This window comes from Acipenser ruthenus, chromosome 17, assembly GCF_902713425.1.
Source record: "Acipenser ruthenus chromosome 17, fAciRut3.2 maternal haplotype, whole genome shotgun sequence".
Taxonomy (NCBI): Eukaryota; Metazoa; Chordata; class Actinopteri; order Acipenseriformes; family Acipenseridae; genus Acipenser; species Acipenser ruthenus.
Genome location: NC_081205.1, coordinates 10,530,821 through 10,558,418, shown reverse-complemented (window position 1 = coordinate 10,558,418; position 27,598 = coordinate 10,530,821). Strand labels below are relative to the sequence as shown.

At 40.0% G+C, this 27,598-nt stretch overlaps 1 protein-coding gene across 1 annotated transcript; it reads right to left on the bottom strand.

Annotated features, from left to right (window-relative positions):
* Window positions 1-5,164: 5,164 nt before the first annotated feature.
* Window positions 5,165-27,350, bottom strand: ubald2 (UBA-like domain containing 2). Its single transcript, XM_034039682.3, has 3 exons — window positions 26,956-27,350; window positions 20,484-20,540; window positions 5,165-9,743 (listed from the first exon to the last, which is right to left on the bottom strand). The coding sequence occupies exons 1-3, from the start codon at window positions 27,073-27,075 to the stop codon at window positions 9,420-9,422; spliced, it is 501 nt and encodes a 166-aa protein (XP_033895573.3). The 5' UTR covers window positions 27,076-27,350; the 3' UTR covers window positions 5,165-9,419.
* Window positions 27,351-27,598: the final 248 nt, after the last annotated feature.

The window sequence follows — 27,598 nt, the reverse complement described above, 5'->3', positions numbered from 1 at the left end:
TAGACAGTGTTTACATTAAGTTTACATGTCTTTTGTTTTTCAAGATTCTATTTTGAGTCAGTCATGTGGTTACTCTGCTGTGCTGTCAATGGGAGCCTTTGTGACGTCCCTATATGTCAAATGTAGGCCCATCCTAATTATTATTATTATTATTATTATTTATTTCTTAGCAGACGCCCTTATCCAGGGCGACTTACAATCGTAAGCAAAAACATTTCAAGCGTTACAATACAAGTAATACAATAAGAGCAAGAAATACAATAACTTTTGTTCAAGTAAAGTACAAGTTTGACAAACCACAATTCAATAATACAGCAGGTAATAGTGATAGTTACATCAGGATATGATTAAATAGTGATAGTTACATCAGGATGTGATTAAATACAAAGTACTACAGGTTAAAAACTTGGCAGATTACAGTATTCTGAAGTACAGGATTAAATGCAGTAAAATAGGGGCTGATAAGAGCAAAATAAAGCACATTTACATGAAGGGTGATAGTGTCCCAGGATACAAACAGAGGAGTTCTACAGGTGCTCTTTGAAGAGGTGAGTCTTAAGGAGGCGCCGGAATGTGGTCAGGGACTGGGCAGTCCTGACATCTGTAGGAAGGTTTCCACCACTGCGGAGCAAGGGTGGAGAAGGAGCGGGCTTTGGAGGCAGGGGAGCGTAGCGGTGGTAGAGCTAGTCTTCTAGTGCAGGCGGAGCGGAGAGGTCGAGTAGGGGTGTAGGGAGAGATGAGGGTCTGGAGGTAGCTGGGTGCAGACTGGTCAAGGCATCTGTAGGCTAGTACAAGAGTCTTGAACTGGATGCGAGCGGTGATCGGGAGCCAGTGGAGCGAGCGGAGTAGTGGAGTAGCGTGGGCGAAGCGAGGCAGAGAGAACACTAGGCGGGCAGCAGAGTTCTGGATGAGCTGGAGCGGACGGGTGGCGGACGCAGGGAGGCCAGCCAGGAGGGAGTTGCAGTAGTCTAGGCGGGAGAGTACCAGGGCCTGGACCAGGAGCTGGGTAGCATAGTTGGTGAATGCAGGTGTACCACAATCCACAGTTTACTAAATGAAGACATTGATAAAGACTTCTGGTTGAAAGTCTCTTAACGTTCTTAATAGTTTTATCTTGGTGCTGGTTCTCAAATAGTCATGCTGGTTGGAATGATCTATGTATGTATTTTATAATGCATAGAAGTTTCTCCAAAGTTTTTGGCAACTTCAAAGAAACTGAACATGTCAAAAAATGTAATTAAAAAATCATGATCGAGGGGTTTATACAAGACCCAAGCGGGACTAAGCTATCAACTTGTAATGTCGATATGAAAGTGCTCACATCATCATAATCAAGCCGTTTGTGATTAGATTGTTTTACAGAGGATCAATTCAGATCAGATGAAAACTAGTTTACAGTGCTTCTGGAAGAATAAATGCAAAGAAATGCAAAATGAAGGTTAAATAAAAGTAGTTTGATCGATACATTATTTAAAGGTCCTGCACTTTTAAAATAGAATTCAGCATATTTCTCTTAAACACGAAGAATTTTTTTTGGTCCGCTAACAAAACAGGTATAAGAATTACACACCCCTAAATTGATTCATTCCTGAATCTTTCAGTATATTGTTCTGATTGTAAAGATATTTCAGGGTCCTTGCTATTACCTAGGTATAAGAGGCAGACTTGCTACAGATCTGCAGAATGGTGTCTCCCAGGCAAGCTGGGGAGTGGTTGATTCATAGAGCCGCCAGACAGCCAGACTGTAGACAAAATAACTGGAACTTGACCTTGCTGTGGGTCTGCTCTGGAGCACGAGGTTTCACAACACAAGACACAATTATGTGGAAGACATGAATACTCTGAACAGGAACTATTCATGTTTTTGTACCTCGGCTGTTTTGTTTGCTACAATCACTTTAACACTTCAATGTTAGTATTTCAATTTGGTCTACCGAGCCCTTTAGAGAACACCTATGGCATGGAATAGGTTGGACCAGAGTTGTTATTTTGCATTTTTCCTGTCCTGAAGATAATTAAAAAATTGCCCCTATATGCCAGATATGAACCAAAACCTCTGTGGCTTGTCCTATAGAAAAGAAAAATGACATGGATTTGAAATATTCAAAAGAGGTGAGCAGACATTCAGAAATCAATTTTTAGGGTAGAATGAAGAACAGATATTCCACCCAGTCGGTCTGCTTTCTGCATTTATTCCCCTGCCCTGTTCTGGGAGGGTAGTGTTTTATCATATTATACAACAAGCACCCACTGCTCTCCCATTGTTTTATGGAGGTCAGCCATTCTGTTATTGCTCAATAACGGAAAACATGACACTAATTAATGAAACCTGTTCTAAATCCATTGCTTACTGATGAAACACTACACAGGGATGCACGAGCTGTGCTCTCAAAGTGAACTCTTTCAGTGAATATAGGGATTATTTCAGAAAAAGGTAAATAAACAACTCAGTCTTTTATTGACTTTGAAGTTCCATTATTACCATGTGACACGTCACAGCCGTGTCATTATCCCTTCATTATTTTGCAACTGTTTACATGCAGCTAGGAGAACAGACCTTATCGCCAGAGCATACCATCAAATAAAGACTTGGAGAGACACCAGTCCAGTGCGGTCAGGCTTGGCTAGCACGAACGCCTTTGTTTGTTTTTCACGTTCGCACGCAAACCAGTTGGATATAATCTTAAAGCACGTGAAACACAAATCATGAGAGCAACTGAAATAATTCAAAAGGTCACTGTAGGACACATCAGGCCTATGAGCCAACTACAGTATCTCAAGGTACCATTCACGCACACAGTTACACCAAGTGCAGGTAAGGGTTTATAAATGCATAGCAGCCGGGGGAGGATATTGTCCGTGTCACAACTCAGACCCCTTGCATTCAGACTCATTGAATGTTGTCTTGGCATTCACCATTGCTGAAACACATTTTTTCTAGTAGAACAAGTGCCCCACCCAGTCACTAAATTAAGAAATACTTGTATTGCTGAATCTGATTGGTTAGAAATGTTGTGATTGTGATGGGGATGATTATTTGGGTGACACAGCACAGCACAGATTTCTATTTTTGCGTATTTGATGGTGGGAAGATTATTCCTTCAGTGATACAAATAGATTTAGTAAACCAAGGGTCTTAGTAGGGCAAAATAGGCAACAAATGCCCCAACCCAGTTGATCTGCATTCATTAATATTTGGTGCTGCAACTTTGATTATTAAAAATGTCCTCCATATATTTCAGGGAACCAGGGTTATGATAATAACCTAACATTCCCTTTCAAGTATGAAATATATCCATTACATAATGGGTAATTATATCGAAGCCTTCGCAAAGTCCATTACTTGCAGAATGACTTAAATCAGAGGGTCAGACGGTAAGGCTGCCACAGTATAGGTTCTTTTTATATTTTCTTTTATCCTTGTCCTTAAAGGGAGGGTGCAGCCTCCGAGCCCCTTTCATAAATTGCCCTGCCAGGAAGGGACCACCAGAGTTGATTTTAACATGGCAAGCAGAAATCGCTGCCAAGTACACCTTTAATGTTGAGGGTGATTTCCCCTCATCAAAGAGGTCTTGCAAGAACTGCAGAATGACTGGCATGGGACATGTAGTGGGGTTGAAGTGTCATGTCAGACACCAGGTATGGAACACAGCCCCAGCTGTCTAAAATGCAGCTGTTCAGGGTCCAGACCCAGAGCTGTAGGCTTGAGGGGTCAGGGTGCCACAGGGTCCCTCGCGCCTGACTGAGCAGGTCGCAGCAGAGAGGCAGTTGCCGGGGGTGGTCGCACAGTAATTGCGACGGCGCCAAAAACCAAGTCCTCCTGGGCCAGAATGGGGCTACTAAGGAGGCTGTGTGGTCCAGTGGTTAGAGAAAAAGGCTTGTAACCAGGAGGTCCCCGGTTCAAATCCCACCTCAGCCACTGACTCATTGTGTGACCCTGAGCAAGTCACTTAACCTCCTTGTGCTCCATCTTTCGGGTGAGACGTAGTTGTAAATGACTCTGCAGCTGATGCATAGTTCACACACCCTAGTCTCTGTAAGTCGCCTTGGATAAAGGCGTCTGCTAAATAAAACAAATAATAATAGTAATAATAATAATAATAATAATAATAATAATAATAATAATAATAATAATACTAAGAGCACCCTGGCCCGGTCCCGCCTGATCTTATCCAGGCACATCGGTAGCACAGCTATCAGCGGGATGGCGTACAGTAGAGCCCTTGGTCACTTGTGGGCCATGGCGTCTACACCTAGCGGAGCCCAGCTCTCCTGAATGGATTTCAGGGAGGCAAAAAGGTCCATCTCTGTTCTCCCGAATCTGTCCCAAATCATGTTCACCACGAAGTCTCCATTCCGATCCGCACAGAACCTTCCTTGATAGGAGGACTGCTGCCCCATTCATAACTCCCAGCAGATTAACTACTCTGACAGATAGAATGTTGTCGGGTGCCCAAAACAGTAGTTTGCTGGCTACTTGAAGGAGGTGGGGTGACCGCAGGCCGCCTTGGTGATTTACGTAAGCCACCACTGTAGTGTTGTCCGTCCATATCAACATATGCCTGCCTTAAACCTGAGAAAAGTGCTGCCAGTCCAAAAACACTGTTTGCAGTTCGAGGACATTGATGTGGTAGCCCACCCACACCGCCCTGCACTCCTCGCCTGTTCCACACCACGCCCCAGCCTGGTCAATTTCATTAGCATCGCTTTTTTTTTCTAGTCAGGTTTAAGACCCGCCTCTAGCGTCATTCACATGGCTCATGTAGCTCGATAGCTGAAGAGACAAGAGTTTTGAGTTCAGTCAACTCAGTCCCAGTTGCAAGTGGAAACATGTTGCAAAACAATTCTATATGTGAAACACATTATTTAAGTTTATTCCCATTAATCCAGGTTGAGAAATGAATGATCGAATACACTATTTGGGCTCTATTTTGAAGCAAGTGCAACTGGTACTGCATGCAACTAATTTGTTTCTTGCTGGTAATTAACTTTTATTCCTTTAAGAAAATTGCTTTTACCTTTGCACTTGACCCTAAATACAACCCTTAAATCATGCAGTGCAATTGGAGTCTAATTTCTATCCCCATCTCATATTGTTAACCCCAGAAACAAATAAAATGTGATAACAGGACTCAAACTTTAAAAACAAACATGGACACATTAGGATGGTAGCAAATAATACTTTATTTTTTTTAAATATATAAATACAAATTTCAAACGGGGAAAATAAAACAGGAAAGATGGTACTTTTTTCATTTTTTTTTTTTTTTTTTTTTTTTTTACATATATACAAAAGAAAATTTTGGCTTTTGATTAAACTTTTTTTTTTTTCCTGCAGTTTATATCATACAACAGAACAGTCACCTAAATGTCAGGCTACAAACTAGGGCATGCACAAATTATCTATAGTCCGGAGGTCCATGGCAAAAGTTGAAAGTCTGTCTATAAAACATGATCCAACTAGACTGATATAAAGTTGTTTGTTTTAAACGATTTGGAGCCCCCATTAGTGAGAGAAATGCCTTGGATGGCAGAATGCCATTCTGCACTGTGGTGTATGTTACCAATACAGCACACATTGAAGTGCACTTTTCTATTGTCACAGAGGGGCCCTTCTGAATAGACGAGCAATCCACTGTCACTAGGCAACAGAACTAAGCAACAATAAATGGGTCTATTTCAATGATGTAACCCGCAGCGAATCTCAATACCACGTAACCCTGCTCTAATGCAGAACTATTTTCACTGTACTGTTAATGGCGTTTTGGGCTGGGGAAGGACTCCCCCTTCACACATCATCGTATGTAATTAAATGTATTAAGATCCCCTTCTGTTTACATCACTGAAATCAACTCCTATGCCATCAATCTGCAAAGCTTCCTATATCAGGGTTTGTGTAGAAAAATAACAGTATCCTTTAAACAGAAAATCCACAATGCAGGAGGTCACACCAGAGTTATTGTAAACAGACAATTCCGTAAGTCTCCAACTTAAAAAAGAGAGAGAGAGGATTCATTTGTGTTCTGCGTCGGCTGACTTGGAGCGCCAGTACAGGTCACCTTCTCTCCGACTGCACAGTTTCACTAGACTCCAGGCACTTTGTTATGAGACCGGTGCACATTATACAATGCAGAGGTTACCATGGATAGCGGATATCCAGGGAACTATTGACTCCTGGACTATTACTCCTATGTGATTTCATCCACAGCATTAAAAAAAGTACCTTCTCCTCCTGATTTGATCTTTATAAATCATACCACAGATCAAATATGAAAAGTCCTAGCGCCTGAACAGTGATGAGTGTACAGCACTGTGCTTTTCAAATGTACCTCGATGTGCTCCCAGTGTTCCATACAACTGAGATTTATATTGCAATATACAGCAGGGTGTACTACCTACCACAACAGGGGCTTCATTCAATTAAGACTTGCTGCACAAGCTGCTGCATGACATGTAAACTGCCTACTATGGTGACACAGCACAAAAGCTAAAGACTCACTAACCAGTTTGTTCAGCCAAACCGCTGCTGGCAGATTAAAAATCAAAAACATAAAAAAAGAATTCAAATGAAAATGCAAAATGCAATTTGTAGCATAGACCCAAATAAAACCGTGTTGCTGACACAGCTCCGATCAAGCTCACATAGTATCATTCTGAATGCAGGTTTGGACAACATGCCCTGTGCATACATATGATTTCAGGGATTTTTTCTCTTCCTCTCTCTCTGCAGGATTACCATTCAATTTCAGCCAATAAATCATCCCACTCAAATACCTGCTGGAAATCATACTAGACAAGTTACTAGAATGCTAAACACCCCCTTTCTAAGCAGCGGTTCCAACACCAGACAAACACTAGAGAAATGTGCGGCATGAAGAAAACCCTTGCAGGACTTGTTTTTTGGGATGACAGGTGAAAGTGCGATCAGTCAGTCACTCAGTGTGCCCTGGATTCTTAGCAGAGTATACCCCATATACTTATGGCTGGGCAGTGCATTATGTTCAGGCAATGCTGTAAACTGACCATCCAATTCAAACCCCTTAGTAAAAACAAGACAAGAGTTCATAACCCACAAACACTTTTAAAGCACAATAAACCCCTGTTCCAACATCATTTCTTTTTTTGATGCATTGAAAAACTTCATGGAGAGAAGAGGAAAAACATCAGTGTCCAAAAATAAAAATGAAAACAACAATAATAATAATAATAATAAATCCCAGAACACTTTACAGATCTTTAAAAAAAAAATACTGTCAAAATTCATAGTTTCTATGACACAGTAGTTCTGTTTACTGAAGAGATGTGTACAAAAGTAAAAGGTTCCTATGATGTCTGTATTTAATGGGCCGAGTTCAATAATCCCAAATTGCATGGTGTGTTCCATAAATCGCAGAACTTAAAATAGCCAGGGGGGGCTAAAGCATGCAAATCCAAACGAGGAAATCCTGAAATCCCCAGAATCCCACCTTGGTGCAGTGTAGCGTTGGGAAGTCCAGTGGGGAGGTTGTGCCCAAAGTCAATCCATCATCTGCAGCCGTTTCAAATCAAACTGTTCTGCTGAAGGAGTTTGTTGGACTGTTTGTCCGCTCAACCTTGTTCCTTATAGTTTAAAGGTGCTCCACATATGTCTACAACTCTTTCAGTCAGCAGGGAGTGTGAGAGAGTGAATGAACGGAGCCTCTAGCTAGCTCTTTGACCATGCAAGTGAGTTGCAAGATCAGAGTAAGGGCTGCAAATCCACATGAACTGCAATGGATTACCCATTACTTTACATTCTAATCCCTCTTATTCATTTGTTATTGCATTTAAACCCATGTGCATTCATTAACAACATTATGAAATTCGCTCGGATTTGTTCCTATAAAATTAAGATGGATGTTCATACACTTGCTGCCATTATTTTACAGTCTTTCTAAATGTAATTGTACTGAAGGCAGAGCGGAGCAGCAGACGAGAGGTTACGCTGTTGTAGTGTTCTCTGTAAAATATTACTGCGAGATGCGATGACCTTGCGTTTTCATTCAGCTGCCATGGTTATACAAAGCTAGCTTATAGACAACCTTGGTATACAACCATCCATGGGCAGTCCATCTTTCTTTGATGTATTGAGAGTGGAGAATGTACAGGCTTTTGTCAGGAATTTCAAAACGTTGATATATTACAGCTAAAGCACAACAGTTGGTAACTGGTAATTATCCAACTAAGCAATCAGTAATCAAAATCCATAATTTCTTATATAGACACGTGTGTAGTATAGATTCAATATAAAAGAGGTGAGAAGGTAGTCCCTGAAGAACACAGCCTGGCTGTGGTGTGTTTCTAACCACGGTGAATACCTAGCTTCAGGAAAGGTGTGCTGTGTAGCTTCGCTCTCCCACTGCATGGACAGGGGACTCAGAGGAGCCGAGGAACCCTGCGGTAAGGCAATGCAGTATTGGGGTGGTCTTTGCATTGTGTAAATAAACCCTGATGTTTTCTGCAACTTAGGATGTCGGACATGATTGTTGTATTCTGAGGTTTAGGCAAAATTGCCTTCTCCCATTCACCCTGCTGTCACATGGTAGGTCTGGAAGTGGCAGGAGTTGTTGATGGTTATCTGGATATATCTTTCATTATTGGGACCATGCACAGTTCAGTTGGAGATGTAGCCAACATATCTGGTGGTGTAGGGAGGAGTCAGACACCAGTTTGATGGAAGGAAGGAAAGAAAAAAAGAAACTGAAGAACTGAGTTTTTTAAAATTGCTGGTATCAATTAAAAAAAAAAGAATCTAAATAGAACCGAGAAACGCTCAGGGTTTGCTGTAGAAATAAGCAGTGCATTATCATCATGTCAATAACATCTGTCCTGGGCTGTGCTATAGAGGTTTATAGAGTTAAAAATCTTGTTCTTGAGGCTGGTGTTAAGAATAGTTGTGCAAAGACGATTAGGTAAAAAGTGCCGACTGTTCCTCTCACCTAGTAAGCAGTACCATCCATGCTCTACGTAATTAATGTGCTCCTGAACAGTGAAGACGCTTTTCAATTTGAATGAAGAGTATCTTGTTGATGTCATGTTGGGGAGGGGAACAAAAACACAGAAAAATTTAAAAAATCTGTGTCTATGCCAGCCCAGTAGGGGGTGCCACTCTTGCTGCTACACCAACACATTTTCCAGTGCTTTCAAGTCCACGCAATATAGTAGTAGTTCTCAGAAATAATGTTTGTATCCGATTGTGATTAGTGGTTCTCTCCCCTGTTTTAGTGATGATCATTATACTGCACATGAATATGCATACACACACAAAAAATTTGACAGTTAACTATTATTAATATTATTATAAAAAAAAAAAAGAAAAAAAAAAGAAAAAGGGTTATTGCACCCTCTGCCCATCCCTCCCTCCCCATAGCAGGCCAGTCTGCTCTTGGAGTTTGTGAGTCTCATCTCTGGCCGTGGATGGCGGTCACACTTTTCTGCTGTGCGCTGCCGGGCTGGGAGACTGGGGGCCACATGGGCTGGTGGAGGTGGTGCTGCAAGTGGAGGTGGTGGCTGGTGGGGGAGGAGGGGGGCAGCCAGGCGGGCTGGTGGCTGGGGGACGAGGAAGCCCAGAAGGAGCTGAAGTTTCCCGGTGGGGAGCAGGCCATGGAGCCTGGGACCGGGCTGTTGTTGCTGTGCATGCTCTCCGAGGCACGCAGCTTGGAGAACATGGTTATGGCGTCTGGGAAGTTGGGAGGGGTAGCCGGGGTGTTGCGTGGGGTACACATCTAAAAAGGAAGAAGGAGAAGAAATGCAGGGTTACTGAATCATTAGAAAACAGATGTAACAAGAGACTGTACACAGAGCTATGCAATTCAGCTTTAAAATACATTCCATATTAACATCATTACTTGCATCGTGCCCAAGAATCTTGTTTCTTATTTTAAAATGAGGCTACGCAAATATTTCCGATATATTGCTACAGACAAATGGTTTATAGGTCTGATCGCAGCTACTGTAGGAGACTGAAATCGGCCGATACTGTAGCACAACCTACAATTATCAGCAGCAACATTTCATCTGTAGTGATACTTAAAATATCTGCATATCTCAAATTAAAGACTGAAAAAAAGAAGACCTTTAAAAGAAATATTAGTTATCTCTTTTAAGATAGTCTGCTCACTATGTGCACCCTGGAGTGCTGAAGCGCAGCCACTGAGTAAACTATTATACCACTGTTGGGCTTTCATGTTGTACACCAACTGTTTAAACACTTATGTTTTTTTATTTTGGGCCAAACCATAATTAAAAACATATACAATTGATCTTCCCATGATAGGACTTAAATCATGACTGCTGTCCAGAACCTAGCAGAAAAACCAACGAATAAAAACTGCAAAACATCATCGATCAGCAAAGCCTGCAACATGTGGTGCATGTTAATGAAGCTTTGCATACAGGGGTTACAAGGAGACCAGTGTATTGCAGCGTGTGAAACAGATGCCTATTTCTGATGTAAGGGGGCTAAAAGGGAGAAATAACACGACAAGCAGTCATTTCCTTCCTGAGTAACGTTTGTTTTGTAGAATTTGGTTTCCACAGCCCGTGATTTGGAGCCGTGTGTCCCAGCAGTACCAGCTCAATAACAGCGCTGTGGGACGGCAGCTGCTCAGGAAGGAAGGGGCTCATTTTTCAAGCAGCATCAGAGGCTTAGCCACGGCCGGCACTATAAATAGCACAGGAACAGCTACAGTATACTGTTTAAAAAAAGGTCGCTGCTGCCTCAAAGGCTTTGTGGATGAAGTATATGCGTCTGTGTATATCTTCAGTATATGCAACCTTCTCAAAAACATTACTTTTTTTGGTTGCAAAATGTAGCACAGCAAAAGTTATAAATCCAGTTTTGATTACATTTGTTTCCAGGTTAGTATTGTACAAAGCATGGTTCTCATGTGACACAATCCAGTTACTATTACTGCTGTACCCCTACTGATACGGATTACAATTACACACTAACATTACAATACAGCCAGGGGAAACCCTTGGCCCACCTTCAAACGAGCCTGCATGCTGTGAGTGGGGAGGCTGTGCCGTTTATAAACAGGAGGGGCTGCCCTGGAAAATCTGAGCAGGGGAAACTACAGTCGTGCTAATTGACCAATGTATTCTTTCTACTGACAAACACCTGTAGAATTACAGATGTTCTTTCTCCTCCCACTCCAATCAGGAGTTCAGTAACAGTAACGCAGGGATTCTACCTGCAGAGATTCGGTGTCCCCAGCTGCCTGCCAGAGAGGGACGCCGCTTCCCCCACTGCAGGTGCCTTCTGTGCGTTCTCTAAGCATTCTTGCACAGATTAAAACAAAAGCACCTCTCACTTGTATCACCAAAACTCCCCTTTTTAAAGATAATGCAATATGTGTGTTACAGATCCTAGTTATTTGTAAGAAGTTTGATTTATTTGAACAGAGCTTCAAATGTTTTCTGCACCTTTCGACGTTTGCAATACTCAAAAGATTGGCTTTTCTTCAACTCACAATGATTGGAATTCCTTTGGCTTTTTTTGTTCTGGTATCCGCGTTACAAAAATTTAAAGGAAATCTTAGTAAACATTTGGAGAATTTCAACAGGGGTCTGGTTTTCCGAGAACTGTGGATATCACTAATTTGATTTCATATCAGTTTGGTTATTTGAAACTGCAAATTTCAGAACTGCGACCTATTAAAAGCAGCAGTCTATTTCATCTTGTTCTTTTTAATCTGGTACTGTATCACATACTGTAACCCAAGTTTTACAGAGAAAACGTTTAAACCTTCAGTGTAAACATTTGTTTATGATTTAAACCATCAGATACATTGTCAATGAAACTTTAGCCTTGATTGTCTATATTGTCATATTTATATTTTCCTTTTGTGTGCATTTTCAATTTTACATGGATTTTCTATTGCAGTAGTTTAGAATGCATCAAACATGACACAATGTTCATTTCAATACAAGACCTACACCTAGAACGCAACTTTCTTGGTTAAATGTTCACTGAAACACAATGCCGTTGAAGATTTGTATTTCCCTTTACCGTTTAAATGTTCAAACCTTTACAGCCTAGCTGATTAAAGTGGCTGGTGATTTTAAAAGGTCACAATTCGTATATTAAATCATTTCCTGCAGCTGCTCAAGGATTGTATTCTGCTTTTCAAAGCCATGCAGCACAAAGTCCCTGTGCCACCAGAGAAGGAGTGAGTGAGAAAGAGAGGATGGACGGACATTCGATTAGGAAATCATCCATCTTTCTGTCACTAGGAAAAGGCTCACACGATGAAGGAAGGGACTGATTATTCCCAAAGGACTTCAATTCCCTAACAAGCGAAATAAAATCACGCAAAACAAAGTCAGAAGAAAAAAATCTATACTTTCACAATTCTGCTGGGACAAACACAGATTCTTGTTGCTCAAATTCTCACGTCGACATTAGAAAATGCTTTCATTTTTTTGTTTTGGATTAGCTTTATATCACAAGCGTCGTGTATCTAGTGCGGGATACATTTGTGCTATCCCACTCGAGTGTGATAATAAGAGATAAGAGTGAGATAACATGGGTTACGAATGTGTTTGTTTCCATTCCAATCCAGTGGAGTGCCGCTGAAATTCAGGATGGAGCTGCGCTTCGGTGCTTCAACCAATACTGCCACTGATACGTTTTATAAAACTTTAAAATGTCTCATTTCTATTGTTTGATTTGGACTCTGATTTCCTTGAGAACCAGTGAAGTCAAGAAATGCCAGTTACCGATCTGCCTGCGTCTGACTTCATTAACACGGTAACAGTAGGAAACAACAAGGTCTATATAAACAGGGGTCAAATTAATCCGTGTCGGAGCACAGTCTGTTGACAATGAAAGTAAAGATCCACCAGATAAAATAATCCCTTAATTAAGGGGTTCCCAAACTGAGGTGCTGGAATGGGTTTTTTCTTAAACCTTTTGTACTTGTTAACATGCACTTAAAAATTCAATTGATGCCTATGATGTATACGTTTTTGTGACCAATTAACTATTAACATTTAAAATAGAGTACTTTGATGTACAGTATGTTTCAATATTAACTAAATCAAGTTATTAATCAAACTGATAAATCTTGTTACATACAGGTAATTAATTTATTAAAATGTTTGGATATACTGCTATTTTATTGATTACTGGCTCGTTCACAGTCGTCTTAAATAATGCTAGAATATGTTTTGTTGGAAAATAATAATTAAAAAAATTAAAAAATAAACGTTTTTTGACAGATTCAAATTTCGCTGCAGATGGATTTATTTTCATAAGTTTTCTTTGGTTAAGTGAGGGGGGGGGGTGTTGCAAGTCAACTGAATGTGATTTTGCAAGTTCTATTTGGTTGTACAGAGTAGTGGCAAAAAAAGTAACTTCTGCAAGCCTCTCGTTTCCTTCTGTATTGTGCGCATTCGTCTTTTTTGTGCATGACAGTTCAGCATGAGAGGTAACTGCTGGACGTTTTAGTTACACAGCGTTCAGAAATTAGGATTAAGAGTTATGTTTCTGTGCACGTTGTACTGGTTTTACTCAAAAGTGATTCATGTTTGATGACCAAGAAAAATAACTGCATTTCTAACATTTTAAAGTCCACAAAAGGTACCTAATTTAAAGGTTTGATAAAAACGTCTGTTTAGTTTTTGCAATTTATTTTATTTATTAAAATTTGTTTCAATTTTTTTTTCACTCAGTGCATATTCTATATTCACAATATTATTCAAATGAATAAAGGACAGCTTAGATTAGGGTTATTTATAATGTTACAGGTTTAAACATATAAAATGTTTTTAATTTGACATTTTTCCAAGGAGTGCTAATAGTGGGACGCAGTGCCTAATGCAGCTCAACAGAGAACCCAGGCAGCGCACCCCTGCCTTAATCGATTTAATATAAAAATGTACACATGTAATGCTATTTATTTTAAATATATATCTGTGCAAGGTTAGAAACTAACACAATTGTGGTACTGGTCCTAAGGACGTACCTTTTGAAACGTACGAGTCCTTATGTGAAGCTACCGAGTCGGTATCAACAACAGCTGTAGGGGTCCCTAAAATATTTGGCTTAAATTGGATTTTCCTAAAAACTTATAAATTTAGAAATTGAAAAAAACAAAACACACAGATACAATAAACATTAATGCTCCTTCCCAGATACATTGATTGGGTTTCTGCATCTGCCTTCCCCACATTCCGAACCCCAATAAAGTCTGTGTGGACAACACCGTTGACAGCATACTTCATGTAGCATATCACTGCCTCAGTAATGGAACTATCTGTAGAACCATCCAAGATAAACCACAAATATTTAGCAGCTGCCATTCTGGTTAACTGGGCTGGATGCTGGGTCCTCACAATAGCGTGTATACACTCCTGTGCCTGTTTATAATGTCGAGAGGTTTTCTCCACATTGAATCCTTTTGTCTCATCCAGGTCACACATCCATTCAAAATCTGAATACAGTTGTGGATGCTTTGCAAGGGCTTGAGCTGTTCTGAAAAGCACGTTTAGCTTTAAAACCACAGAGGTGTTTATGGTGTGTAGTAACTGTTATGCTTTTGATGTGCCTTGTTTGGCAGTCTTTGCCTTCATCAGTTTCACACAGTTATAATGATTACTTGATTCTTCATGTGCTTTAAAATCGACTCTCTTAAAAAGGTAGAAAAAATCTCTCTTAAAGGTCACAAATGTGTTATGCTGGACACAAGCCTTGCAATGCATCTTATTTTCTGAAGGTGTAGACTTATTGCCTCTTTTCACTGTTATTTTGCTTGTTTTTGTGAATTATCGTCTTTTTTTCTTTTGTGGTGGGGGGTCACAACCCGGTATAAAACTCCACATTTTTGTAAAATTACTTTACACTTACTTCAAAAGATGCAATACGCTAGTCATTGGTTTAAATGTAAACTTACGGTATTATCAACTAAATCTAAAATTTTGTCAACACACTTAGCTCAAGTGCAAACCCATTTCCTCACATTACGTTTACGGACCATATGAAATGCTGTTCTAATATTTTACAGAATAACAGATTAAATCAGACCGATTAATCAACTAAAGATTTGGTCGCAGATTTTTTTTTTTTTTACAATTTAAATTTAAATCTGGGTAGAGAAAGAAATGTGCGCTGCTGTTTAGGGAAGTGCTGATTTGAAGCATACTCTCTCTCCCGGGAAGTGGTAGGACACTGTGGTTTTAAGCTTGTATAAAAAGGGGTTAAAGTTGTGTAAAAATTATAATTGTTGTCTTGTTTTGTACAAGGATTGCTGATAGTGTGCTACGGGTGTACATATGTATTTGGAACTGGAATGTTTATCTGTGTTGATTTAAATGATTGACAAATGTGTGTCTGCAAAGTTACTTGTGTGCATTGTAATCAGAGCTGTTGAGCTCTGTGGTAAAATCCAGTGTGGCGCATTTATCCTGACCAACATCATAAATAAACTGTTGATTTAGTTATAAACCTCAGAGTGCTTTTTGATTTCCGTGTTTGTGCATTGCTAATAATTTTGCTGTTATGGGGCTACCCCAGAGTGGTTAAACAGTACATTTGTGTGACTGATACCCCTTCTCCACTGGCACATCCGACCCGTGAGGGCTCGGTACGGTACTGTACGGGTGGAACCAAACCGTGAAACTGTGGCCTCACAAGACATCTGAATCCGGCTGCGAGCTGAGCCGAGCCAGTGGCGGGGTTAGGGATTTTCATCATTACGTTGCCATGGGGGCTCGGTTGTACAGTGAAAAAGAGGCAGGAGTTATCAGGCCCCTAAATGGTTTTATTAGGGTAATAGGACAGAAAGGGAACATTTGTTACATTTACTAAAATTTAAATAATAATAAAAATTGTTTTAAAAAGACCAAATTCCCATTGGACATTTTTTTTTTTTTTAGATTTTATTGATTTAAGTATTACTATGCAGGATAGCCGCTAAACAATCATTACTTTTATTAAAAATGTGCACCGATTAATCAACTAATGCCCATAAATTAACCAATCACATTTTTTTTTTATCGCGTGACAGCACAATCATCCCTTAAATCTATATAGTTTTAAATACTTTAATATTTTACACTGATTAAAGATCAACCTGCCAAATAAGTGCGTTGTATAACTGGGCTTTTTCAAACAAGAAATACATCATTGAAAAGTGAAACGTAATGTGAGGAAATGGCCGTTTATATACTGTTTTGATGTCTAAAAAGTACGTTCTGTGTATACCGAAAGTTCAAAGTTAAACCACGGTGATGAATTAATCAATAGCGTAAGTAATCACCTGGACAAAATTCAATGAAACGCCGACGCAATTGCATATCTAAAAATCATGCAAAACTCAGCATGACAAGGGGAGATGACAGGAGGTTTCAGTTCTGTGTGAAAATGTACGTTTCCTGCATCATTTAAATGCAAGCCTGTGAATGTGAGAGTATCTCTACACTTTCCCACAGGAATAGAGGCACACAGACACCAACTGGTCCTCATCAGTTTTGCATCGGCGAACGGGCGAGCGTTAATTTGTAACCCTGCTGTGGTATAAACAGAATACTGAATGATAGTACCACGGACAATCATTCATTTATTTAACAGAAAAAAACACGTCAGGTGTAAAATAAACGCTGTACTCCACAAAATTATCTTAGAGAGAGGGAACGACTCCCACACAGAAGAACAGAACTTCTTTATTTAAGCCATCAGTTAATACATTTGAGATAAAACCTGGTCCCTGGTAATCATACTGACAAGTATTTATTCATTATTTACTCCGGGGATTAATCACAAGGCTTGCACATGCACACCAACACAGTCTCAGTCTTGCTAAACCAACTCGCATGTGCTCTGCGCTTGCATTTGCATTTTCCGCTTAAAGCGCAGTATCTCAATTATTAGGGACAGATTTTCTAAACAGAACAGTACCCCCTCCATCTATTTTTGTAGGTCTTAAACTCCCTCCACCCACCCCCTCTGTTTCTCTCTCTCTCTCCATCCAGTCTCCAGTTGCAGTGTAACATGAACATGGCTCACTAAATCTTATGTTGTGTTTTTAAGTAGCTGACAGCATACACAGTGTTCCTTTGCCCATCCCCCCAAAATACAAGCTCCAGCAGTATGATGTAATGGCTGCTGCCAAAATAAAAACAAGCTGGGTTGCTGCTGCCGATACACTGAGAGGAACACACACAGACACAGACACACACAACCAGCGATCATAAAGCATAGAGGAAGAAGAGATGCAGCACCATGTGAGAGAAGAACAACAAAACCAACAAAGAGGAGAATAAAAATACACAATACAAATAAATTAACATGCACACACAAGAACACACAGAGCTACAGTAGCAATGGACAGCTTGAAAACAAAGAACAATTCACCTACTGTATGATACACTACATAAGGAGCTGCAATAACACAGAACTAAAAACACATGCAAAGTTCACAGTTAAACCATGGCATATACGTACAAACTGGAGAGGAGAGAGAGAGAGAGAGAGAGAGAGAGGGGGGGGGGGTGCAGAATATTTATGCATTACACATGCAAATTAATCAATAGGGGTGGTAAAGGCAGAGGACGTGCAGTCTTCTGTATATAAAAAATTCTTCTATCATTTAAAAGACAATTGTTTTGGTTAATAACACTGATGAAGGTATTAGCCAATAGGAGCCTAAATTTGAATTCTCAAAGCTTTTTACTCGTCTACACATTTTACTTTTAAACACAAGGTACCTTAAATACAAGTTTTTTTTTTTTCTCATTTAAAAGTAGACTGGAGTAAATTTCATTGTTAAAGTGCACATGAGGACCTTTTTATTTTATTGTGTTTCATGTTCCCATGTGTTGCTACAGCTGTTTACTTAAGGTGTGTGTGTTGTTTTAAACATTTCTTTTTTTTTTACATTTTGACCATTTTTTTTAAACTTTCAAAATTACATTTCCCATCATCCTCCTGCTCACTGGTTAATCCATCTCTGTTATATATGTGAGCAGGAGGATGACGATGGGAAATGTAGTTCTGAGTGGTCCATGCGGGTACATGGAAAGCCATCTTGAGGCAGGGAATGCAATGTAAAAGTTTAAAAAAGTGATCAAATAATTGTTAAAAAATTTTTTTAAACAATACACACATTTTACGTAAACAGTTGTAACAACACATGGGATCATGTAACACAATAAAATAAAAAGGTCCTTATTTATTTATTTATTTCTTAGCAGACGCCCTTATCCAGGGCGACTTACAATCGTAAGCAAATACATTTCAAGTGTTACAATACAAGTAATACAATAAGAGCAAGAAATACAATAACTTTTGTTCAAGTGTGACAAACCACAATTCAATAATACAGCAGATAATAATGATAGTTACATCAGGATATGATTAAATAGTGATAGTTACATCAGGATGTGATTAAATACAAAATACTACAGGTTAAACACTTGGCAGATTATAGTATTCTGAAGTACAGGATTAAATGCAGTAAAATAGGGGGCAGATAAGAGCAAAATAAAGCACATTTAAATGAAGGGTGATAGTGTCCCAGGATACAAACAGAGGAGTTCTACAGGTGCTGTTTGAAGAGGTGAGTCTTAAGGAGGCGCCGGAATGTGGTCAGGGACTGGGCAGTCCTGACATCTGTAGGAAGGTCATTCCACCACTGCGGAGCAAGGGTGGAGAAGGAGCGGGCTCTGGAGGCAGGGGAGCGTAGCGGAGGTAGAGCCAGTCTTCTAGTGCAGGCGGAGCGGAGAGGTCGAGTGGAGGTGTAGGGAGAGATGAGGGTCTGGAGGTAGCTGGGTGCAGTCTGGTCAAGGCATCTGTAGGCTAGTACAAGAGTCTTGAACTGGATGCGAGCGGTGATCGGGAGCCAGTGGAGCGAGCGGAGTAGTGGAGTAGCGTGGGCGAAGCGAGGCAGAGAGAACACCAGGCGGGCAGCAGAGTTCTGGATGAGCTGGAGCGGACGGGTGGTGGACGCAGGGAGGCCAGCCAGGAGGGAGTTGCAGTAGTCTAGGCGGGAGAGTACCAGGGCCTGGACCAGGAGCTGGGTAGCATAGTTGGTGAGGAAGGGTCAGATTCTTCGGATATTGCTCAGGAAGAATCGGCAAGTGCGTGCCAGAGTGGAGATGTGCTGGGAATGACCTTATGTGCCCTTTAATAACAGGTGGATCCACCCGACCTCTCACCACATACAAAGATGCTTCCAACCCCACAAAGCTAGTAAAAGCAAGTTTCCATTTACACAAACAAACACACGTTCATGAAAGCTCTCATAATGCAGGTAGAGACACACCCTGCTGTACACAGCCTGCAGAAGGCAAGCACATGCATGCACTCGTGACTCTCTCCCCCCCCCCCCCCCCTAATGCAAGCAAAATACACACAGAGTACAGCGCAAGCAAAGTCTGCTTTACAGTAAGCAGAGGCTACGTTATGGCTCTGTGGATATCTGCAAAAACGAATCAATGTGGGAGTATTCTTTGCGTGTCACACACACAGAGCCTCTTTACTGCGAGTTTGATTAGCCACAGTGTACAGGTAACATGCTCAGGTGTACTTTTATTACTCATAGTAAAACCAGGAATGGAACTAACTGCTATGCAACGGAAGCCTTATTTCCATCCTTGTAGAGCCATGACAGTCTCTTATTATCCTACTCGGGTTTTCATTACTGAGGCAATAAGCAAGCAATCGTTCTCCTACAATTGAATGTACAAAATCTCAAGAGACTAAATTACAACATGGGTTCCGATTAAGGGAACCTTGTAATTATGCAAACATTGTTATGTAAATGAAGTGGCAGTTCACATCAAAGCAATGTAGAATAGCGGCCCCATGCAAGCTACACTTTTTCAGGTGTTCCGTTTGGTTGCTAGGTTAGCTTTCAATACAGCGACTCCTCTGCTCTGCCTTACTAGGATCATAGAGTAGCCTGTTATTACATATAACTGTTTCCATCTTCTATTAATTGTAGCTCTTGCTTTTTAGCACAAGAATGTGCTTGGTGGAAATAAGCTGGCTAGGTGTTGTACAGGTGCTCATACTGACATTGTGAACTGAACTGAAAGGCTGGCATGTACTGACATTTCTGTTTTGTTTGCTTCTTGCACAGCCATGACCTTTGATCTAGTAAGGAGTGTCCTTACCAAGTTGCAGAACAATGGGAGACATAGATCTCAAGTCATGGTACAGTAAAACACTAAGGTGTGGGAAATCTCAGCTGTGAATAAATTTGACTTTACAGTAAAATCTGGAATGGCTCAAAATATTATCCAATGGGAGTTACCCCCTCTGCACATTATTATGATGGGGATATATTCGTTTTGACATACATGTCAAACTTGAATTTGTATTCATTTTTAATCGTGTGAACTACTCATTCAATTGTGATGCAGCTGTGTTTGGACACTCCTTGACAGTAAGACTCGATTGGAATGCCCATTGTACTTGTGCCATACAGACCAACCAGGTGACAGAAATAAAACAATCTTACCATTTGATGGTGGTGACTGGGAACATTGGCTTCCTGGAAGAAAGTGCTTAATGCCGTCTGGATTCAAAGAGAAAGAGAGAGAAGATGTTTTAGAATAAAAAAAGTAACACACTGCCCTTCATTGTCATCAGAAACTCACTCGTGTTCTAGTTTATGGTTTACCCCCCTTAATGAAAACAGCACAGGTCTGTTCAAAATGTTGTTTTCGCATTTTAAAACACTCTTGTGGTCTGACTATATACTGTACTAGTGAAATAAGATTAACATTTCTGGCAGCTAGATCATGTTTTACAATGTGGAAGTCTTGCAGATAATGCCCATTTTGGCAGGTAATAGGGCAGGTCGCTTCAAAGAAATTAAAATAAAATAAAAAATAACAAATACAAATGTTTGTGAGATGTCGATATTTACCACATTTAAAATGTTAATTATTTGTCCTAGCAATAGTTGATTTCCATCAGCAATCAACTGTTTTTTTTTTTTTTTACTTCATTTTATTCAACAGCTCAGCTTGGTTCAGTCAGAGAGTTGACACTCCAAGCGGCATTTCAAATAGTCTACATTCCCATACATTTCCATTACCAGTGCTTTAACATTTAGTCACAGTATGAGCCGCATATACATCAATACTGGCTGCCCCTTATTTTGTACTGATAATCTTTGGGGCCATTTGTTTTTTTTATGTTATGTCAGGATAGCAATTTAAAATTCTGTGCAACAGATAAGCTGCTGTGCTGGTCTGATTGCAGCTAGACCACTGGAGCTTCCAAATTACAAGCAAAGAAACAGAAGATCTTCAACACAAGAAAAGAGGGGGCAGCCATAACGTTGCACAGAGCAAATACAAGGCAATGGAATGGATTTTAGAAGCGCAGTCATAACTCCTTTAGTGGCGGAATGTCTTCAGAACAACATATTTCTAAATCACCCTTGGCTATGTTAAAATGCAAATCAAGCAGTGCGAGGGGTAGCCAAGCACTGAGTTTTTCTTTTTTGCAGTGTGCTTTTTATTGCTCTTTTACAAAACACGTCGTCGCCAGGTTTCAAGGACATGCAAGTTTCAACACGCAATCGCTGAGAGATAGTGTACAGGACAATTCCACCACTTCCTTCATGATCAACGAGTACGTCATTAACATACAGCAGGTTATAAATAAAACATCCACCAGTGCATGGGAGGCTCTACAGTGTACAGTGTTCCTGTCTGAAGCCAGATATATCCAGCCACAATTCTACAGGCATGCTGTTCCTAAAGGCCAACCACAAATCGAATGTGGCTACTGTATTAAAACAAATAAAGGTAAAATCCACAATCGTGAAATTAAGAAAGGTTTTGTTTGGTGGGACAAATGTAATCAAAAACCTTGCAGACTTACGGGAAAGGAGAAAAAAAACAAACAAAAAAAAAACCAGCTGGTTTTACATTTCAAACTCATACAAGGCCTGTCTTTGTTTCAGTGCGTGGGTGTATTGTAACATATAGAGTAGTGTCACTGGTATCTCCCAATGCGTGTTGTGTTCATTTAAAAATAAACGTGTGCGTTCAGTCCTAGAAACAATGCCCCTCTGAGGAGTTGAATAGTTTTGAACATATGGGGATGTTTTTTGAAGGAGTCTTGAACTCTGCTGCATTGTAAAGCACAGAGGCCCGTCTTCCTTTGTTATTGTCAGTAAAACAGGAAAAGAAAGGTGTGGCCTGTAGAGTCGGGGGAGGGGGGAGAGAGACAGAGAGGCGATTAAAGTTGCATTGGATGTTTACTGTTGTCACTTTACCATACATTAGGATTAACGCTTTACGTATATACACATGTGTATTACATTCCAGTAAACCAGGTAATTTGTTGTCCGTTTGAGCAAATGTAATTTTAATGAGCATGCAGTCTCACAAGAAGCATGCAGTCTATCACTCACTACCAGCCTTGGCAGTCACTGCAGAAATCAATTTGTTGGGGTGAATGAAATTAAAAACAAACGTCCTCCCCACTCGGTCGTGCTGAATTTAAATGGATAATATTTTGCTCCAAGAAAGAATGCTTTTGAAAAGAAATTATGTATTAAAGACTACTACTGTAGATATTTACTGTAGTAAATCAACAAATGTCCCACCGCCAGTCGTTCTGCATATATTCATCAGTCTCAATACTTGGAGGGGACAACAGGACAAAAAACTGAAGCATTAGCTCACTGTAAAAACACGAGGCACACAATGCCCCTTTGAAATGGAGAGACATTTCACGTTGACAGTCAGGAACACAGTCTGAATAGAGCCGAGGCCATCACATCCCGAGCTACACATGGAAACGAAATTAGTTTTATTCTGAACTCCCCTAAAGTTTTATTTAACCCGCCAACATTTTCTAATTTTCAAATATATACTTTTATTTCCCAGTTTAAATGCTCTCAAGCTTTTGGTTTGTTGTTTGTTGGTATGGATCACCTGCTTGACCTCTTCTCTGCTATATATTTTCCAGCGTAAACAGCATTAAAACTAGAAATAGAGGGTCAATTGCACTGTACAAAATTTAGTCCACTTGATGTGTCTAACCAGTGGATTAAGCAGGTTTAGTCTAGATCTCCTAGAATAAAATAAACTATATAAACATACTTTAGATCTTTTATTTAACATCATTTAAGCAAAGAAACTACAAAATGAAATCGCAAGTGTCTACCTGAAGCCAAAATAGTAGTATTACAGTGTTTCATGTTGGATTTCGAAAATGTCACATTTTTCAATTTGTCATTTTTTTGTTAAGTATATGGAAAACTACAAAGCAGTATGTAATGTAATACATTAACGTAACATTATTTAGCAGGTTTCGTTGATGCAAAATATGTTCATTCTATAGGGTGATGCATTACGCTTGGCACTCGCTGTAGGTTAGTCCCCATTATTGGTCTAACTTGCTCCGATCAGTTAAACCAATTACTGGGATCACCTGCTTGGTATGTTGCAATCAGATTTAAGTTATAAAAAATGTGCAGGATTTTCTAGCGCGCATTTTAGTCCACTTAATGTGGACTAAAAGCACTGGTACGCTGCAATTGACCCAGAGAGTTTTAACAAACAAAACAAAAACAAAGCATGCCCATGGGCATAATGTAAGGGAAATGGCATGTAAAATGGAAATGAAAAAAGTCACTGATGAGCCCAGAGGGTAAAATGACAGACAATGTTTTACTGGAGCAGGCTCTGTGGTCCAGTGGTTAAAGAAAAGGGCTTGTAACCAGGAGGTCCCGGTTCAAATCGTGTCTCACTCACTGACTCATTCTGTGACCCTGAGCAAGTCATTTAACCTCCTTCTGCTCCGTATTTCGGATGAGTTGTTGTTGTAAGTGACTCTGCAGCTGATGCATAGTTCACACACCCTAGTCTCTGTAAATTGCCTTGGACAAAGGCATCTAACATAATAATAATAATAATAATAATAATAAAAAATTACTGGCCACCCCCTGCACATTGAGAGAATCTAGAATACAGAAACTACCAGACTGTAAAGACTGTCACTTTATACAACTATCTGCTGTTTGTTTACAGCATGAACCAGAGACATATAGATATAGGCATGTTAACCAGCCAATGAGAAACTGGGTTGTCACTGTGAGAGAAATGCAATGCATACACATCCATTTTAAGAAGCTTTCTCTGAGTGCAACAGACTTCCTCCTGTTTTGGTTGTCTAGTCTCACCGTTCACTGGAGTCAGGAAACACAAGGCACCTCTTCCTTCCAAACTGGCATATTAAGACACTCATGTCAATACAGCTGAACCGCCACCATGCTGTTACATTCCATCTGGATACTGGATCAACATCAGCAAGAACAGCCAGTAATTACAGCTATGCCACATCCCTGGAGGCGCGTAACATTCATCCTATTGCTGCGTTTCTCAATGAAAGACTAGCAAGAGGATAATTCCCTTGATACCAGACTACAGTTTTTTATCCACATGTCCTGGGTTATCATTCAACTGATGCAGCTGCTTGCTACTAAAACTGTCTTCAATTTTGTCTTCTGTGTCTCTAGCAGTATTCAACATTTTCACACAACAAACTGTATACATGGTGAAATCTGCAAAATGGCTAAATGCTGCTGGGTGGCTTAGCGAGTAGAATTATTGGTTAGTTTATTATTTACTGGTTTGTATACCACCTGAACTAAATTGATTTTTTTTGTTAATAAATAATTTTTAGTACCAGAATATTAAATTGATAGAAATGAGAGACAGCGCCTACCCTGCATGAACCTGCTTTAGCATCTCATTTTGCTTTTTAAAAGATTTATGACAAAAGACATGTATATAATAATCACAAACAGAATAATGCTGAAAAGGATACAGGGGAACTAATCCCACACACCAGACAGCAATGTTAACCAACGTGTTATGTTGTAAACCCTACATCCTGTTCTGTTTAATGAAATGTTTCTGAATCCTTTGTAAATGCACCATGCTTTGCTGCAATAACAAACACTCTGACACAGCCCTTTCTTCCATGAGATCAGAGAAGCCTACGGCATTCCAGACAGAGAAGCTGGGGGAGAATTTGAATGGCTTCTGCAGTTTTTTTTTTTTTATCTTTCAGAGTTCTAAATATAGGATCTTGCATTCCATATTCTGTAGGCAACACCAAAGGTACCTCCATTAAGTTACAGACTATTACGTAACAGTAATAGTGAAATAACGACAAACCCAAGATCAAAATGCTACACAGTAGGAGCTGGGGAGCAAGTCTACACCCTTTGTTATGGTTTGTGCATCTGGTTCATTATAACAGGGTTACAGTTAGGTGCACAATGCAACATTTTATTTTTAAAAAGAGCAGAAGATAATGGACCCAAGAAGTGGACCACCCTTGCAACCTCACTGTATATTGCCAGCATGTCTTCACCGTTCAAAATGGTTCTGTATTAATAAGACGCACATCTGCATTCATTATTCATTTTAATCCCCAAATGCCTGCATCATTAGAAAAAGGAGATCTATGCTAGGAAGGATATATAATCTCCTTTACAGATAGGGAGAGAGATGACAGTAGGGGGTGAGACATGGCAAGATTACCATCGAAATACGATGCTTTCCGTTAAACCCATTCAAAATGAAAAACAAACAAGAGAGAACCTACCAGTTCTACCTGTGCAGACGTTCACTTTAGGGAGAGTGTACATTTGCACAAATAGAAACCCATTTCCAAACACCACAGAGGAGGGAAGCCATGCACAACTACAAACCTGAACGTGCTGGAATGTGTAGAATTGAGTCTCTCAGAGGAAGCTGTTTTGGCGTGTCTGTCTACAAGCTACAAAAATACAGCCAAACTGACTCCGGCACCTTCGCATACTGAAGATATTTTCATGTTAAGTATTTAGACCTGCTGCTGTTTAATTAAATGAAAATGTCCATTTTAGATAGGCTACATTTATTTCAGAAACACCTTGTTCTACCTTCATCCAATACAGATGACAAGCTAATTTTTACATTTCTGAAAACATTCTGCATTGTGGATCACATCGGGGTATCACAGCACTTTTGGGAGAGATTGTTCATTTAAATCTCTATTTTTAAAGAGGAAACGATGATCTATTCAGAGATACCCGGGTATTTAGTAAGTAAGGGGTCTGAGAGAGGAAAAATGGGGAAAACAATCCCCACCCATAATCTTGCTGCAAATCATTTGTCGTTTCCAAACTTTTCAACACTACTGTATATCTACCTACACCGATATATTTTATTAAGATACTACACATATATAATATCTTAATAGAATTGCTGTTGTTATGTACAGTGGCATTTTTTGTTTGTTTTACTTGTGGGAGACTTACATTATTATTGTATTAATGTATCTTAATCTGTTTTCGTCTAGATCTGAGAATTAGAAAAGTGAAAGAGTATGATTGCGTAACCTTCAAAAATGTGAAATGCACCGCTCTGTGTAGAGAGAACTGTAGCTACTGTAAACAAAGAACAATGTCGTTAAACTGTAGAAATACACAAAGGAAATCTGTATATATACGTTTCACTGACTCAGTGGCCAACATTACAGTACGCACTTCATAAAACCAATAGGATTAAACGAATGCTATACAAATGTCACCAACTTTCCCAGAGCTAAGATTTTTTTAAGGACACGTCAATAACTGATGCGTGTTAGCAATTTATACACGCGTTTCACTTTCACTGTTTTCGTTTTCCAATCGATTACATGCTGAAGAAATCCCGTAATATAGTAAAATAAACAAGCAACAGGGCATTTACATAACTAAACGTGTATTACAACACCATTACATATTAAATTACACAAATTCAAACTCGGTGTCCCAACCGTCCTGTGTCCAACTCGAACAACCTAACCCTGCCCCCACCCCAATCCCTCGGCTCAAATTATTATTATAAATAACTTCATATCAGACTTTTGCCAACACGAGTACCAGTATACCTCTCATCTGTCCCCCGTCCCCCGGTCCCACACACACACACCTCAAACTGCCAGTGAGCCGCTTGCAGTAGCTGTTTCGCTTGGTCCGCCGCACAGCCAGCAGTCAAAACGAACTGGTTTATCATCACTTGGTGCCGGAGCTCGTCCATATTCACCGACATGGCTATTTTTTTATTGCTGTGATAAAACAAAGACGCAGCTGCGACTGGTCTTCGGTGTGGAACAAACAAAAAAAAATGCAATAAATAAACAAATAAATAACCTTTCGACTAGACTCTAGCGCTACCTACACTCCGTCCTGTTCTCTAGCACCAACAAAAATATTTTCATGCGTCACCACCAATAACACAGCCGAACGATCTCACGGATTGGCTGCCAGGAAATATATCAACGTTCTCTATACTCGATTCAGGCGATCCTATTGGCCGTCCACGGTACTGAAGTGATGTAATATTTGGGGAAATACCAAACCTGGTTGGACAGCCGTTTTGTTTGAGTTAATATCATTGGATAGTGGCCATTCGAAGTTCCATATTTGTCAAATCAGTTACTGAGCCCTCATCACCACCGCCGATTGCATAGTATTTGTTTTCTGTGTTCATTGAATGTTGGAATTGGATACAAATGAAAAAGGTTTGCGTTTTCATTGGTCGGGAGGCACTAATTAAGGTCTGCTACAGTACC